Genomic DNA, 18,561 nt, shown 5'->3' on the forward strand with positions numbered 1-18,561 from the left:
CTATTCTTATTATTATCGTTATTATTTGAAATATCACCATTCTGTGATGTGAAAACGAAAAAGGTATGCTTTGACTTTACTTTCTCACCCCTACATTTCCCCATACACACCAATTTGTATGGTTTCGCCTGTAATTATTAAACTGGCTATGTGTAATATAATGAGACAGCGTAGTACAATTCTGCTAACTTGCAAGTTTCTCTTCAGGCAGTCAGTGTAGTATAGTATAAAACACAAAGGTTTCCAAGTCATAAGGAATCAGTTTGGGTTCTGAAGTTAAGTTTCCCTAAAAGCTAAAGAATTATTCCAGCTCGAACTATGCCCAAATGCATGATCTTGTGGGTTTTGTGGATGTGTAAATGTCCTAATGAATTTCAGAAAGAAAGAATTTGGATCGCAGGGTTTGTTTATAACTTGGAACTTGAAAAGATAATGCCTGGGACATCAAAGTATTATTAATTAGTATTGTCAAAGAGATCTGCAAGGAACTTTTGCTGGGAAGGAAGAGCATGGTGAATACTAATAATACGTTGGATTATACTAACAACAATTCGGCTGAGCGCTGCTTTAATACTAACAACTGTCTTGTTCACTTAAAGTATCATGCATTGAGTAACTTGATGGCAACCGTCCTTGTAGTAATAGAAGTACAATGTAATGATGAGCTAATGTGAGGTGACAGCTGTGGAAAGATATAAGAAAAGTGTGATCTTCTGATATAGGCAACTGCTGCCTACTGGTACACTGTGTTTGACGATCAGAACAGACTAGAATTCTGGATGGGTCCCTTACTAGCTATGGGATCTTGGGGAAACTTCTTTTGAACCTGTCGGATGTCAGTGACCTCATTCGTCATAATGGTACTAATGACTACCTTTCAGGTATGTGGAATGCACAAATGTGGTAACGAATGTGAAAACACTTTTAAAACTGTAAAGGGAGCTATAGAATGTAAAACACAATGATCACAGTGGGATGTACTGACTTACTAGATATCGGGGACACTTTTTGTAAACATGTAGGACAATCAAATGGCGGTAGTGTCAAGAGCAGAGTGGAAAAGTTAGAAGGGGCATGTGGATTTCTAATCTGGGGGATGTTAAGTTTCAGGAGACTGTGATTGGCGGTACCCTGTAGATGTGTAGTGTTTCGGTTCTTGAGGCTTTGTTGGTGCGAGCTCAACGTTTTCACCTTGAGTTAATTTCTAGTTGTTCACCAGCTGTGTGCTGGGCAGTTAGACTCTGAATGGAGAAGTTCAGGGGTTCAGCTGTAGTTGTAGGTGCAGAAAAACAAGTGAACAACAGTCCATCATAAGGCACTATAAGTGCTTCATTTAAAGAGGATGGAGAATGCTGGGTTAGAGAATATTGTCGTGGGGGGGCATGGTTGTAGTTGGAATGGGAGTGGGAGTGGAATTTCGGGGGTCAGGAAAGATCTTTCTGAGTGTGACAAAAACTGCCAAGTGAAGCATGAGAAGGAGCCAGTCGTGTGAAGATCTAGAAGCAAAACCTGCTGGACAGAGATAACAATGGATCACATCTGTTCATATTTTATTCTAATGTCTTGGAATGGCCAGGAAGCAGGAAGTGGGGTAACCATCATCAAACCATTTTTGTATTTGTTGTTTTGTGTGGGAAAGAAATAAAATGTGCATAGTAAGTGTCTGGTACATTTTAGATGGTTATAATAAATAAATGTTCTTGTTTTTCCCCGATTAGAAATTATTGTACTTTTTTGAAAAGTTGCATAACTATATATAACATTTTCCCTATTATTTATTGAAACATAATCTAATGAAAAGTTTTTCTTATCACTTTGCCACTTTGTTCAATCATTTTTTCTATCAAAATTTTTGTCAAACAAGAGTTCGGTTTTTCCAAGCTCTTCTTGATTTAGATGAAGTAGGTTCTAAAATGTTCTGTTTAGACTCAACTGGACATACACCAAGGTTTCTTACCATTTCAAGCAAGTATCTTGTTTTAACACTAAAAATCAAATCTGTCATTAGAAATATTTAGCAGTTATATCAAGTACACTTATCAAAGTATTAGGTCACTACAAACGTAATTGCAGTTTAAAAGCTTACAAAAATTGCAAAACTGCAATTACATTTGCACGAACCTAATGTTTGCTTAAATACATATTTTTCAAAAAGTCCTTTTCTTGGTGGTGATAACACTAATATTTTTATCCTGAATTATTAACTAGAAATTGTATGAAGTGTCCATTAGTTACTAATCGTCCTGTTTCCTAACCCTTTCAGACGAGAATTGAAGTGGAAAATCCTGGTCCTCACGAAGGTGTAGGAATGGACGATGTGCAACCCTTCAGACCAGGTGCACTTTGCAATACCAGTTTAATTTTGGGAAGGAGTACGCAAGGACATTTGGCATGCTCGCAGTCTTCTATTCAGAATTCCTTTCTTTTGTTACAATGTAATGGAAGGATTTCACATAAGCAACATGATGTCACTGTTGGTATTGATGTTTGAAAAAAAAGACATCGACAGGAATAAGAAAACAAGATTTTAAAAATGTGACTTTAATTCAGATGTTTCTCCTCTTGGTTCGATATCCTAAATGTCCCAGTTTGGAACCCCTGTACTTAATAGGGGTTCTCAGAGGTTAATTATCACACTGGAAGATATTTCCAGGGTTTGAAAATGGTTCTTTGAATTTTGACCTTTACCCAGAGTAAGCCTCAGTTGCTACCATGTCAATTGTGTTTTAAATTTACTTCCTCTTAGTGTTGTAACACTGATGGTCTTAAGACAACCAGATGTTCTGCTGAGCAGACACCGGGTGTGTGTGTACGCGCGCTTATGGTGTCTTTGATTATTAAAAATGGGAGAAGTAATTAATCGTAATGAATATTTGGTAGACACAATCTTTGAAAACAGGAATTCTGAAGCTTTTGTGCCTTGGGATGCTTTTATGCTATTAAAAATTATTGAGAATTCCAAAGAATATTTTTAAGTCGGTAGTCTCCGTAGATAGTTACAGTATTAGAAATAAAAACTGAACAATGTAAAATACGAGCTCACACAGGCATGCATTCCATGAACCATTAGAGCTAAGACCCAGTCACCATCAGACCTATGATGTTACCATCAGAGCTGTGATATCACGGCCGTGGAGAACTCTACTGCACACTTAGAAGAGAATGAGAGTGACAATGGCAAATGACATTTAGTCTTTCTGTGAAAATAGTTGTGACCTTTTCGGGCCCCACGACTTACAGATCTTGGGACTTCAGGGATTCTTACATGACATTGGAAACCACCGTTTGAAATGATGTACGGGCTTCCTGGACGTGAAATGATAAAACAGGCTTTAAAGCTTCACTTCTACAATTGTGTTTTTCTTTCACTTGTCTTAAAAAGTTTTAAGCTGAGAATATTGTTTAAAAAACAAAAGGAAAATAGTTTTGTCATACATTCGTTTTCTGTCTCATGGTGCCCTGTACTCTTTGGAGCTCATGTGGACCTAGTTTGATCCTATTTTTCCTTGGAAACAATAAGATCACCCAAGACTGTAATTTGTCACATGAATATCTGTTTATCTAAGGCTTAAAAAAATGAATTCTGAAGATATTGGAGCATTTAGAAAATACCATTTTCTTATAATAAGTAGTTTCTTATTTGAAGTCGTACCATTCATTAAAAGTTTTTGTAAACCCACGTTTGTCATGCATATTTAAACTAAAGATAAGTGGTTACACGTAACTTTTGATCATAACAAAAAAAATCATACCCTGCACCATCTATTAAGTAGGTAATTTTTAATTGGAAACACATTATATAATAGAAATTGCTGCCTGATAATAGTTAATTAAACTTACCTGTGTCAATGGCAAGTATAGGACACCTAAAATAAAATGTACTCTGAAGGAATAGTGTATTGGGGGAAAAGGAGGACGTGTGACTGTTTCTCTGAAAAAAGAAGTTTTACAACATAGTCAGCTTTGTGTTATTTTTACATCCTAATAAATGAAAAGTTAATCCCAGAATTCAGACGGGGATTCTACTTCTTTGACCTCTAATCATGGAACTTGTCAAAGATCCGGGGATTAGAAAGTTGGTGATAAAAGGCCATTTGCCACACACTCAATGAGCAAACCTATGTCAGCATCCACAGAGTTTGGACAGATGACCGTAATCGACAAACTAGACTCAGATTGTAGGTGTGTTTCTGTTAGGTAATAATAGGCTCCATGACTTGTGTGAATCACTGCTACCAGAAAACAGAGAAAGCAAAGAAGGAAATAAAGAAACAGAAAGTATTCAACCCCAGCCCACCTCTATGTAGCTTCATCATAGTTTTGACTTTCCAACAGTCACTTTGTGGCAAAATCTACTTTATGTTTACTCTGTTTATGCAACTTACAACAAAGCAAAATGACTTTTAGCAAGACATTGGCGTTCTTCCTGAACCACAGCAACATATGGGAATAAGAAAAAGAATGAGGTGAAAGCGTGGTTTCCTTTAGACTAGTATTTAGCGTACACTGGGGAGTGGGCAGGAGGATTATATGTACCACATTGGGACCAGATGGGAAAACTTCATAAAGATCTAAAGATTGCCTAGTGAAACAAAACATAGTTTCTTAGCTTTAGTTTTATATTCTGAATTCACAGGTATCAGTTAAAACTGTATTTATTGTAAATGAAAAAGCACCTTCCGAAACCAACAATCAAATATTTCTTGGATTTTCTATGGCTCTATATATTTTAGAATTGACTTTCCCAGCAGTGATGGGAATCGTCGAGAATTAAATCTATAGCACTTCCTTCTCAGCTGTGTCCGCAGTCTGTCTCCTCTTCTCTCTCTTCTTCCTTAAAACCCCAGTGCTGAATCCTCAAAGGTGAAAATAAATTTTCAGAATAGGAGAGAAAAACATTTCAGCTATAAGGAAGGGTGTACACTGATAAATGCATCAGAAGTAACAGTCATTTTGGAAACAATGAATGACGTTGCAGTTGAATCTTAGGGTGTTGTTCAAAAGATACCATTACCAGGTAGAGAGCAGAGTATAGAGTGCAACTCGATGTGTTTGTCCTGCATTTCTAAACTGTCTTTTGTTTCTGATTGTTCTTCCATCGATGTTCAATGAATGAATTTGTGGATGAATTTTTGACATGTTTGTATGCCTTTCAGTTTGTGACATCTCATATTTCCCAAATGGTTTGTTGAAGTGTTAGCTAATTAGAAGTATTTCTTAAGTAAATATTCAGGAAAAGATGACGCTTAATTTGAACTCTCAATTGATAAGATGTTATTTTCTGTATTTATAAAGATTATAGCTTTTATCAAACTGTTCTAAGTAGTTCGTTTTAACTAATACGTAGATTCGTCAGCAGGACAACACCTAGGAATGACATCGGAGGAAGGGCAAGCGAGGCTTGATGGAAATGAAAAGACCTACACGCATGTATGTGAAATTTACTTTGAAATTTCTAGTATAATATGGTTTTCTGTGCTTTAATAATATAATACAGTCCAGTTGAAATTACCTTACATGCTAGCCTTTTAGAGTCAAAAGGTCATAACTGAATGATATTTATAAGATTTGAACTAGTTACAAAACTTAAAATATTGTTAGAATCTATAGATATTCATAGCTCAACTTTATCTTTGGATTGAGGCAAAAAAAATAATAAAGTCCTGAATATTGTCTGCGCCTTTAATTTTTATAACTCCCTTACGTAATAAAGAAAGTAACATCAAATATTGAATCACATGATGAGACAGTTGAAATTATGAACCATGTAAAAATGATGGCCACTGATTCGGGCTCACGCGAAAGGAGTCAGGATTCTCAGGGGTTCAAAATGTGCAGTTCCATATGGCTGGTCACTAAGGCCAAGGTTAGAGATGGATTCTTCCTTGTGACCTCTGTGTAACGGACTCTGAGTCTACATTCAGGGAGAGAATGGGGTCATGCACTCAACTCAACTGCTTTTTAAGAGAATCACACCTTCCAGGATGGGACCTTTGGTTGTTAGGGCACAAACAATAACTTTCTAATTTCTTTCAGTTCAGTGTAGGAAATCAGTAAATATGATTTAATGTTTTATCTGCTCTTATTAGTGGGTAGTGAGTAAGTTATAATTGGATGCAACAGATAACTATGTCAATGTGTAACACTGTCATAGTGTATAATTGGAATTAATATTTAGGAATTTGCTTCTCTTACTGATTGATGTTAATCATATGGGCTCCTAATTAAAGTTTGCCTATTCTCCAGTTATTAATCTTGAAAAAATAATCTTAAATTCACTATGGGGTCTCACGATTTAAGATATGGTGGGGTGAACTATTTTAAGTGAGGAAGCCTCTGTGACATTAAAAATCATCTACTATCTCATTTTTTGGGTGGATTTAACATATAAGCGATTGTTCAGTGCAAACGGTGACAAAATTAGTTTTGCGGGTTCATGTTTTTCTTCTAATTTAGACTAAGGCAACTTATTTTTCACTTTCTAGTTACAGTCCAATAATTTGGGAGTAAGTAAATGTAGATTAAGAATCTTAACAGTTAAATTTAGTTATATTCTAATTTTTCTCCGTTCATATTCTATTCTCCAGGTTATACAAGAGGAAAACGACACTCAGAGGCCACTTTCCCGAGAACAGGACAAGAGAATATTACATGATGCAGTTCTGACCAATTGCCTTCAACAACAAAAGGAGACAGAAATAAACCTTCAGAAAATGAATTCTGAGGTATTTTCTTTAGTCCTTTTCAAACATGTGTGTGTGTATTCGTGTATGTACATATTTTAAAAACCAATGTTGTACGTATGGGAATTGTAGAGGATTTTAAAAGAGAGAGAGAGAGAGAGAGAGAGAGAGAGAGAGAGAGAGAGAGAGAGAGAGAGTATTTTAGGGGGAGTGACATTTTTGGTCCATTGCAATAAATGATATTCTTGACTGAAGTCCTTTTATGTCCAACAGTCAAGTAGTGACGTTCCCGATGTCTCATCTAAAGGGGAGGCTTTCAATGCTTTTTACAGGGATCGATGAACTTTCTACAATCTCAAAACTATTGCTACTGATAACGGAAGTTTCAGTGTGAGGCAGTGATTTCATCCCCTTGCTGTATTAGCAGAGAGGTTAGTTTTCACTTCCACTGATTGTAAGGAGTAGAGGCATAGCCAGGTCAGGGACCGTCTTTTAGATCCCGTTCTCCTACTTTTGAGAAAGTAACAACTTGCTCCCAGTAGAGTCCTACTTCAGACTAGGAACTTTTGAAGAAATTGGATGCCGTGATACATACTTAGTGATAATTTATTGGTGAGGATTTTATTCAAAGAAGTCAGTGTATTTGCCCCTGTTTCACATTTATTTCTCCTTTAAACATTATGAAAAGGAAATAACACTTATGCAGCAGCAAATGATCTCACTACTTTCTAAGAAGAGCTCTATAATTTTGAGCTTATTTTCCCTGAGTGTTTTGAAATCTAAGGCTTCGTTGGAATTTACATATTTCCACTAGAAGAGCAGCAAGCACACTATTGCGGAGCCCAAAGTCCTGCGGAAAATCCTGACCTTGCTCATCTTTTTAATCACTCTGTTCAAGATTGTGATAATGAAACGAGTTCATTGATGTATAAAGAAGTGCTTAGCGCAATGCCTAGATGTATCAGTGATTAGTAGACTTAATCTTATAAGTGACTCTGAAAGTATTAGAAATGTAGAATATCTTTTCAGTATTCTTGGGAATAAAGTTGTAGGAAATGTAATCAGTCCAAATGTATGCAGAGTGATTACTCTTACTGTGGGAGAGGTGTATATTCAGACGATAACCTCTATTTTAAAGTGTAGTCAGACTTCTTAATCTTTTATTTCATGCCTTCTGGGTTTGCTGCCTTTCCAGTTCTGAGACGCTTAAAGTTCTCTTATGATTTTAAAATTCTCTTTTTCCATTTCATGGATTCAGCATCTTATATTAATTTTGTTTTTAACTTTTTGGAATTTATTCTTGTATAAAGTTGGAGGTTTGGATTCAACGTTGTATTTTGCCAATGGGCTATCCACTTACTGCAACCTTTTCATTATATAAACATTTAGGTTCTTCTTTAATTTCAGAGGATATCATGATATGTCATTTCATTGAATGCTAGCTACAAGTCTCCTTTGTTTTACTTAGGTTTCTGAGAGTTACGAAAAAGAAAAAGACCTGTTGCCTAAAAATCAGATGTTGGGGGATGAAATCACCATAGGAAGACTGCAAAGGGACACACTGAAAACTCAGAATCAGGAAATGGAAAAAAAGTACTTTGAGGACACTGCAAACGTAAAAGAAAAGAATGACTGTCTTCAAAAGACGAGAAAACTGAATGACGAAACACTAACAAAAACAGTATTTGAATGTAACAGACAGCTTAATGTCCCAACAGCTGAGAATACAATGCTGAACTCTCAGCTGGAGAATGAAAGACAAAGCAAAGAAAGACTGAAAACAGAAGCGGAATCCACCCATCATTATAAGCTTAGTAAGCAATTAATAAGACACCTACAAAATGCTTTCCAGGGATTAAGAGATGAATGCTTGCACTTATTGGACAAAAGCGGGTTTGCTATGTGTGACCGAAAAGAAAAGAAGGTGATTCTTTCTCAACAACTTGCTAAAGCTGGAAGTAAATTCAATAGCTTAGACACTGAGCTCCCTCACACAAGATATGCTGTCAGAGACAGGACATTGGTTTTTGAACCTGTACTGAAAGACCTAAACCAAACTCAGTGTCAAGAGGAGGAAATTGAACCCGTGTATCAGAGGGAACACGGAAACGTGAACACATATATTGGAAAGCCGGAATCCCTAAAGGAGAAAGGTTCTGACTTACAAAGTGGAAATATGCTTCTTCGACGGCAACTGGATGATGCGTTCAACAAAAGTGACAATAATGAAAACTCAGGAATGAGTATTGAAGAGCAGCTTCAGGAGGGCAGAAAAGTGCTTCAAGCTGAATGTGAAAAACAAGATCCTATTGCGAAAGAGAGACATAAGGAGTTAGTCGACACATTGATTCACTTGGAAGGAAGAATATGCCAGTATGAAAACGATGCATCAGAAAGAGAAGTAAGTATCCAGAAAAATAGTTTTCAAATTTCCCGAAAGAAAATTCAATGTTCAAATATTTGATGATGGCTAAGTGTTGAATCTATCTGAATATTAAAAATATATAGATTACAAATGCATTTGTGCTAACAGCTTAAAAGCATACATTGTATCCAGCCAATAAAACTTAGACCTGTGAGGTGCTTTACTTTGAGTCAAGACATTGTGTTGACTATGAAATTTTAAGGTATAAATTGTTATTAGATACATATTGATATGAATGATTTAGTCCTATACTGCTGCAATAATAATTTTCATCTTTGTTACCACATTGTAATACCATTGTGAAGCAGATAAATGGAAATGCTCCTATGCAAACAGAATTTTTAGAGATAAAGGTTCAATTAAGTGGATTACGTAGAGTTAATTCTAGATTTCCCACATGAACTGAAGTGTAGATGCTGTCCCTTTCCCTCAGTAGTTTCTTCCACATTTTAGTTGGTATAATTTTGTTTTTATTCATGTCAATTTGATATAAATTGGAACTATTTCAGTCCCAAATAATGTATTCTTATGACCTGTGACCTCTTTAAAGACAGCTAATTTTTCATTAAATCATGATTTTGGACAAATGTGAGGAGTTTTATCAAAACTCTACTTGATTTGATCTTCCCACTGCTATGTATAATTGTCCTTGAATATTTTTACAAATTCGTATTTCTCATCGCAAGGCCCATTTACTATCATTTGGACATAAGTTTGTCCATTTCAAAGAGAATTGTAGCGGTCTGTGATTTATTAATTTGGCATTGGGTCCCCATTTTCAGACGAGTGAGGGGAGGCAGGATTCATGTGTAGCAGGAAGGAGGTCCAGGCCACGTTACCTGGGGCCCTGAAGACCACTGGAATGAGTTCGCTTTTCTTCTAAGATACAGGAATCTGTTGGAAGGTTGTGAGCAGTGGACTGTGTATGTGAGGACCTGTGAAGTCAATTTAAGCCTGTGATAAAAAAAAGGGGGAAAACATTCCACAATGTAGAATTGACTACCACTAGTCCCACCAACATACCAATTTCCCCTTGAGATGTCAGTAGATTGTTAAGCTTTGCAGCTTCATCAGGGGAAATGGGGAGTGGGGCTGAATCTGTTGTTCAAGTAACCTATGTAATAGTGAGTGGGCAGCAGGATAACACCTTCTGTGTCTTACCCAGATTCAGTAGACAGACTTGTGCCCAAAAGAGGAAAAGAAGGTGAAATGATGCCTGGGGTGATCTTTTTCAAGTTATAGATTATATTAATGTGTTAGAGTTAGGGATTATTAACATAATTTAATAGATGTGATTATAAAATCACTAACAGCATCATCTTCCTAGGTGGTTGGGAGACAACTTCAACAAGAGCTACCTGACACCACAAGAAAACTGCCTCTGTCAGAGGCTTCACGGGAGGTTAGATCACATTACCGTATGAATTCAGAAGCTGAGACACAGGATTTCAAGACGTTAGAGCAACTCAGACATCAGGTATGTGTGAAATGTAACCTGTCAACAGTTCATCTATAGTTGATTAATATAAAGTGTTTTAGGATCCTGATTTTCAAGGGCAGCTTTCTTTTGTGTTTTTGTTGTAATTAATTTATTATAATTTTATTATCTTTATAATGCACTTCTTCCTTAAACTCTGGCTTCCATCCTGCTATTCGCATTGCATGTTTTTTCTTAGAGTCTATACCCTTGGTAACGTTGAGAAATAGGCAGCGTTCCTCATAGAAATGGAGAGACTTTTTCCTACTAAAAGTATTTTGTAGTGATCGCTCCATGACCACGATGAGCAGCCATTTAAGATCAGAAGATGATGTTTACTAGAACAATTCAGGCATTTGTCTTATTTCTTATCATCACTTTTGTCAATGGTTACAGCACTGGCATATATTTCATGGACTTCAGACTGACTCGTACAGAAAGTTCATTATACAAACCAATTGAAGTAGACATTTCCCTCATTTTGTTTTCATTTTAGAAATATTGTAAAAGTATAGAAATATGTAGATCATTATAGTATGCACACCCACAATAGAGAATTAAGAAAATAATCGAGATTCACTATTGTTCTTTTTAATCTTCATTGGGATGCAATTCCCATATCATATTTCACCCATTTAAAACATACAATTCAATATCTCTCGTTACATTCAGAGAGTTGTGGAACTATCACCACAATCATAGAACATTTCCGTCACCCCCAAAAGAAACCCCACATCACTTAGCTGTCACCCGTCTTCCTGTCTCTCCCAGCCTTAGGCAGCCACCAATCTACTTTCTGTCTCCATAGATTTGCCTATTTTGGATGTTTCATGTGAATGGAATCACAGGAAGTGAGGTCCTTTGTGACTCGCTTCTTTCCCGTAACGTCACGTTTCCAGGGTTCAACCGTGTTGTAGCACATATCAATTGTTAGCTATTTCTTCCTATGGCCCAACATTACTTCACTTTGTGGACAGAATACTTACCCATTCATCAGTTGATGGAACTTTGTGTTGTTTCCACTTTTCGGCTGCTAATAATTCTGCTATGAACACGAGTTTACGAGTTATGGTGGGAGCCAATGTTTTGATTTCCCTGCCCCCGGATTTCAGCTCCCAACCTCGCCTCTCCGTGACGCTTTCTCTGACTGTTCGAACTCTCATCGAACTCATGTTCCTCAGCACTTGTCAGATAGTCTGTGCAGAGCAATCAAGCCCTAAATTTGACATAGTTTTAATTTTTCATGAGCGAGAATTCTGTCTTTCTAAGTATAAGTTTGTCTAAGGGGAAATAGTATTTGATATGATGGCACCTATCCTGGCATAAATTAAAAATGTTTTCTTTAACAGTTGTTAGGATAAAATTAAATACTTTATACCAAACCAATACTTCCCCTTGGAGACATTGATATAACTAAATTTTTATTCTGAAGTATTTCTCACAATTATATATAAAATCGAAAGCACGAATCTAACAGAAAATTGTCCAATGAAATGCTCATTTTCCCCCTCTCCATGAAAATAAAAAAAATAAAATTAAAGGGAACCAGCCCTTCCTCTCTGCAGCCAGACAGGGTGTACAGATTGATAGCACGTTCTAACTGCACAGGTCTGAGGACGGCTTTTCTGATCTGCCAGAGCGTGTTGCTTTCCTCTGCTCTTCTGAGTGCTTGCTAACACATCCCAACATAATCAGTTCCCGGGAATGAATTGGTTTGGGAAGTTGGGTTTAGCACTAGAGTCCGTTATTCCCACGTCAGTGGCTTTACCCTGCCTCTCATGGTCATAGAAATTGTATGCTCAATCCGGGAGGTGGCATTTGCATTGTAGTCCAACTGCAAACCCTTTGATTTTACTGTGCGCCGTGTCCTTTTCTATTACATATGTTCCTTAATTTAATCTTCCCAATATCCCAGTGACGTAGATGCCACTATTGTCTCATTTTATACATGAAGAAACTGAGACCCAAAAAGTTTAAGTATTTTGCTCAAGCTAATAACTGGTGGACTTGGGATAAAAACCCTGGCATTTTGACTCTTATTTAGTTACTGCCCCTCAAACTATTCCATGAACTATCTGACTGCCCCCAAGAGTAACATGTCAACTGGACTAGCCTGGTAATTCACATATGTCAATATTTAAAATTAGAGCTGATGGGATGCTTGGAATACAGTATGTTTGACTTCTCGGGTCATTTGTACTACAAGGTATGATAATTAAGTGTGAGAACTCATTCTAGAAGAAGTGCTACATACCTCGTTTCTGAATATCACTTCGGTCACAAAGCTCCCTTTGGGAAGCTATGCACCAATGCCACCACCTAGTTCACAGTTCAAAGCAATTTTGGAACTCTTTTTCTGGAATGGCCATCATTGCTGTCATCATATTACCTTTGATGTCCTGAATGTCATCAAAGAGTCTTCCTTTCCATATTTTCTTTATCTTTGGATAATGACATATTTAGTCATTGGGGGCCAGATCAGGTGAGTAGGGAGGGTGTTGCAATAAAGTTATTTGTTTACAGGCTAAAAACTCCCTCACAGACAGTGCCCTGTGAGCTGGTGCATTGTCGTGATACAAGAGCAATGAGTCGTTGGCTAAAAATTCAGGTCCTCTTAACTTTTTCACACAACCTTTTCAGCACTTCCAAAGAGTAAACTTGGTTAACTGTTTGTCCAGTTGGTAGAAATTCATAATGAACAATCCCTCATATATAAAAAAAGGGGAGCAACATCATTGCAACAAGTTTGCGAACTTAGTTGTCAGATGTCATAGATCATCAGTAGTTCAACATCACTTTTTCTTTATTTTAGCAGCAAGAAGCAAGAGCTCGACATACAGAGGATGCGAGATGTACTGAGAAGATTCAAGATCACGTACAAAAGTATAAGTTAAAGCAGCACAGAAAATAACCTGAGTATCTATAAAGCAGATGTGTAGTGTAGTATGACAGTTAGATCAGTTATAACAATAAACACATGAGTGTGAAGCTGGGTCAAAGTGTCAGCTTTGCGCTACCTTGAAAAGAATAATTTGTGTACATTGTCTCTGATTTTGCACATTATCCACAATTCACAACTAGAAAAACGGCACAATTGCCAAATCATGCGCTTTTCAAATTGTAAGATTTTATGTAGTTGCTCCTTCAGATATTTGTTCAGAGATTATGTGGTATGCTTTAAAGTCAATGTGTGAGAATAATTATGTCAAAATATTCACTTTAGGCTTGACACTGAAAGCACTGACCTAACAACGACAACTAAAAAGCTAGTGGGCCTAATCGAACAGCTTCACAGGAACCTGTCAGGTACAAGCTTGGTGAGTCAATCTCTTCATTTGTGTCATACTGCAAAGGAATGTGTATGTCTGTCATAGTAGCTTATAATACTATTTTAGACAATAAGAACAGTCTCATTAATAAAAGTACTGTATTCATGTTGATACTACTTGCTGGGAGTAATGTAATTCCTCTCTACAGAGAAAGAAATCTCAGTTCATAAAATTAATGATTTTTGCAGTCAGATTTTTATACAAAAAGATTGTGATAGTCGAAAGGCAATATTTGATATATACCACATTTCATTTACCTTTCGTTTGTCCAACGAGTTATCTACCACCCACACACCCAACATTCTGCCGGACTGCTGAAGTTTCCCCTGCAGAAAAGGAAAGTGGAAGGCACGTTAGTCCATAGCGATTCTGAAATACAGCCTGACGTGTGCTGTCTGTTCTTGGATTAGGACTTAGTGCTACCCATGCCAGTGCTTCTCCATGGCCCTTTGCTGTCCCCTGTGAGTCTTTGTTCTGTCCTTTTCATAAGAAATGACCTGTGCTTCCAGCTCTTTCCTCAGCATCATTCCTCCACCCAAATGTCTAAGACCCACAGGCCTCCTCTTATTTTCCACTGTTTTGGTTTTTACTAGGAGACTCTCCCCAGCGGGCACGATGCCGAGGACACAGTAACCCAGAGAGAGGCGGGAGCTCAGGCAACGGGTGAGCCAGGGCCGGGGGGCCTTTCGGGGTTGGGCGAGGTGGTGACTTCTTCTCTATCTACCCTGGAAGCTGTTCCCGCAGACCCCTTCCCTGCCATCCTGAGCCAATCGGGGAGTGGGTGGCCAGGGGTTGGGGAGTCCCCTCTTGTGGGAGGGTTTCCAGTTCCCAGCGGATCCTGACCTGGTGGGAAAGGGCCACGAGGGCAGCCATCCCTAAGCGCCCTTCCCCCTTCACCGGCCTGGCCAGCCGCAGGTGACTTCCTGTGAAGGTCACGAAGGTGGTGTAAGGTGATACCGTCCTGCGGGTTGGCAATCACTCTACAGCTAGTGCCTCATTATAAGGGAAGTGGTTAAGGGTACACCTTTGGGAGACGTAAAATACTGAAAACTACTCTAGGTTTAGGAAACGGCCCAGGAACACTAAAGAACAAATGACTTCTCTCAGGTGGTGGGATACTGAAGAGCTGGCCCAAAGGAATCTTCATAAACTCTTGTGTCTAGAACATGTGTGGGTGTCTGTGTGTGGATATGTGTACATACATACTTATATACATGTATTTAGACAGAGAGAGAGAATATGAATATTTGATGAGGGTGAGGACTTGCTTTTACTGTTGGAGATGTGTAAGCTGGAGGCAGTAAACATCGAGGAGAGAAAATGAAACCAGGTTCCTCTGCCTCCTTCACCAGGAAAACTGTTGCACAGAAATGTGTGCCACAGAGTTATTTAAGGAAGACCAAAGCTGTAGGACCCTAAGGTGGTGGTAGGACATGCAAAGCCTGAGATCTGGTTCAGCAAGTGGCGCTGTGAACAGGAACCCCCCCTTGCTCTTTGTCGAGGGGCCAGGCTAACCCTCAGGCCCTGCCCAGTCTGTAGTCAGCTGGGAGGCCCTGACAGGAGGCCAGGGCCAGGGACCGCCCTGGAATGGACTACCCTGGAGACAGAAGACAATGATTAGAGTCTTTGGGATGAACGATCCATTTTTCTACTGGGACAGTTTCAGTAGTTCTTTAGATATTGTGAACAGCATTATAAAAGTAGCGTCTTTTTGTAATTGACCTCAGGTTGCATCTCATGCTATAGAATCCAAATAAACCCTCCAAAAACCAAAACAAACTTATTCTTGAAAGGAATTGGTCACTGTGTCTATTACCTTACCGTGGAAGCCCCCCTTTACGTAGATCTCCGAGCCCTGCTTCTTGTGAATTTTATAGATACTTGAACTGTGTGGTATGTTCTTTGGAATCTGTGGAACAGTTAATACAAAGCAAAACAAAACAAGTAAACTTTGTTGTTGGTTTTTAAAATAACATCTATTTCATGCAGAAAAAATATACGTATCACAAGTTCTCATTGTTTTCACTTTGATGTGCATGAGGATTGAATAACAGAATATATGTTATGAAATGATGTTCAGATATCTTTCCATTAAGTTTGTGCAAAAGTAATTGTGGTTTTTAAAGGTTAAAAATGAATGCAAACACCTCAATTACTCTTTTTTTTTTTTTTTCACCATGAACGAAAATATATTGCTCCTTTATTTCTACATTTTAAGAAAAAGCTTTCCAGAATTTTAGGCAATTATCAGAAACAAAAAAGCAAACAGCATAGTTTTTCAGACAAATTGAGGTTACGGATTTTGGGTTTTATAACTAACTAAATTTCTATCAGGTATAGAACATACTTGTGTCACTCAACATGTTTAAAACCAAATGTATATTCACTCTGCTCGGTTCACTTTAAAGTTAATATCTGCTACCTCATGGAAAATTTTAAGTCCTTACTCTTTACATGGGCCTTAATTCCTCCTACTTCTTTCTCTAACACGAAGTAGCTTTATGTGCTTTGTTCCCTTGTTCAGCCATTCACAATGTACTGTCCCTTCCTTGCTACACATTGACCTGGTTTGTTAGCATTTTGGCAATCGACGCATGTCTTATTATCAGTAATTTTAATTAGCGGGGTCATCTGTGGGATGACCCAGGATGAAGTTGTTGCAAACACCTGTCATTGTAATTTCCTCTGGTTGCTCACGTTACCACCGCTATGTCGGTGGGCGTAATCTTTTAACACTCACCCTGCTGTATTTGAAAGCATCCTCACTTACTGAAAACAACAGGTTGTCCCAGACCATCCTGATTTATCTTTGCTGAAAGTCACTTATCTGCTATTATGTGTGCTCCCAGATTGCCTTCTAAGTAGAATTTGATGTGAGACTATCCACTGGGCTTTAGGGGTGAAAATGTGTCGGTGGTGAGGGGCTGCCACCACTGGGGCCCTTGAGTGACTAAGGTGGAAAGGTTATTTCCGAAACTAAAACCTCAATTACTCTTGCAGCAACCTAATAGTAACATGAAAAACAGTACTGATTTTCAAGGTAAGTTTTAAATGTTGAATTTAAGAATCTGGTAGTGAATGCCATAGAACTGTAGAGAAACTCATGTGGATTTGTCACCTACGCAGCAGGAAGTGTTTTACTAGTGTTAGACTTTAAAATACCTTGGTAAACTACATTTTCTTTTCATTTCAACAAACATTTCCTGAGGGCCTGCTGTGTGACAACATCTAGGAAGAATGAAATACAGGCCTGGGTCTAAGTTTGACAGGAAGATGGACGGGCATGGGGTGATTACTTTGCAGAAAAGGGCCAGGGAGGTGAAACACAGGAGGAACACGCTATCGGGTACGCAGAGGAAAGAACGGGACATCTACTTGACCTGGACATTGAACTGTCCAGTGGCTGTTTGTCAGGGCAAAAGGCGGCCATTCATTTCAAGCACAGGGCAGAACACAGATGCAAGGGCATAGAAGCAAGAGTGCAGGGAACTGTGAGCTCTGTAGTGTCCTCTGGGTATGAGTGGCATGGCGACAGGAGATGATATTGGTGGTTAAGTGACAGCCAGATCCTGAAAGGCCCTATTTGTCTCACTCAGGAAGGAGCTGGACCTCTGTCTTGTATGGGAAGGGCTTTAAGCGGGCACATGAGCTCATGTTGGGGAAGAAACCATGGAGGTAGTGGGGCTGAGAGGGAGATCTGAGAGTCAGACTGTGTAGGAGGCTATGAAATTTCATTCAGCAAGTATTTGTTGGACCCCCAACTATGTCAGGTAATGTCCTAGGTGCTGTGGACAAAATAGGCCTGTACTCTGTGGAGTGCGACGTTGATATCTGTAGTCCAGACGAGACAAGAAGGGCCTGACCTAAGCTGGTGAGGATGGAGAGGGGGCGGAAGTGACACCCTTTGGTGACCCATTAGTGACCCATTAGACTTGGAGGAAGAGGAAATGGGAAGACTCAAACACAGCTCCCAGGTTTCTGCCCGGGGCGATGAGGTGAAGTCTATTTCCATTTTCCGTATATTAGCAAGTTACAAAATCAGGATACCATTTCTGGCATAAAAGATGAGAGTTGTTTCTATCCCGCTAGAAGGATGCATACTTTGAGTTCTTTTCCCAGGATGGGGATGGGTTTAGTTGATGCAGTCTTGGAATCTTACTCAGCTTCCTTGTGAACCCAAACCAGACTTTGCCAATAGCCAGCTATTGTCTCCAATCACCAAATAGGTTTTCACTGTTTAAAATTTCTTCATCCACATGGGGATTGAACCTATGAAAACTTAATCAGCAGATTTGGAGAATCAACCACACCAGGGTAGGGTTAGACTTATTCTGTATTATTGTGTTTCCCCGAAAATAAGACCTAGCTGGACAATTAGCTCTAAAGGGTCTTGTGGAGCAAAAATTAATATAAGACCCGGTATCATTTTATGTTAGATAAGACCGGGTCTTATATTATACTAAAATAAGACCAGGACTTATATTAATTTTTGCCCCAAAAGATGCGTTAGAGCTGATTGTCCGGCCAGGTCTTATTTACGGGCAAACACGGTATTTACACTGGTCCAATGTCCAGTGGGGGGAAGTCAGTATAAGGCAGATTATGTTCAATACAAAATGACTTTCTGGCAATGAGAACCATCCTGTA

At 38.6% G+C, this 18,561-nt stretch overlaps 1 protein-coding gene across 1 annotated transcript in view; it reads left to right on the forward strand.

Moving 5' to 3' along the window:
* Positions 1-1,802: 1,802 nt before the first annotated feature.
* LOC148756436 (ankyrin repeat domain-containing protein 26-like) overlaps positions 1,803-18,561 on the forward strand; it is a 56,893-nt gene continuing 40,134 nt past the window's right edge. Inside the window, exons 1-8 of the mRNA XM_088801856.1 lie at positions 1,803-2,336; positions 5,348-5,430; positions 6,588-6,725; positions 8,152-9,084; positions 10,436-10,585; positions 13,398-13,468; positions 13,809-13,902; positions 14,508-14,577. Of these exons, the coding sequence (XP_088657982.1) occupies positions 2,309-2,336; positions 5,348-5,430; positions 6,588-6,725; positions 8,152-9,084; positions 10,436-10,585; positions 13,398-13,468; positions 13,809-13,902; positions 14,508-14,577 (1,567 nt within the window). The 5' untranslated portion in view covers positions 1,803-2,308. The remainder of the gene's footprint in view (positions 2,337-5,347; positions 5,431-6,587; positions 6,726-8,151; positions 9,085-10,435; positions 10,586-13,397; positions 13,469-13,808; positions 13,903-14,507; positions 14,578-18,561) is intronic.

Source organism: Rhinolophus sinicus, chromosome 12 (assembly GCF_057876585.1).
Source record: "Rhinolophus sinicus isolate RSI-liver-muscle chromosome 12, RSI-T2T, whole genome shotgun sequence".
Classification (NCBI taxonomy): Eukaryota; Metazoa; Chordata; class Mammalia; order Chiroptera; family Rhinolophidae; genus Rhinolophus; species Rhinolophus sinicus.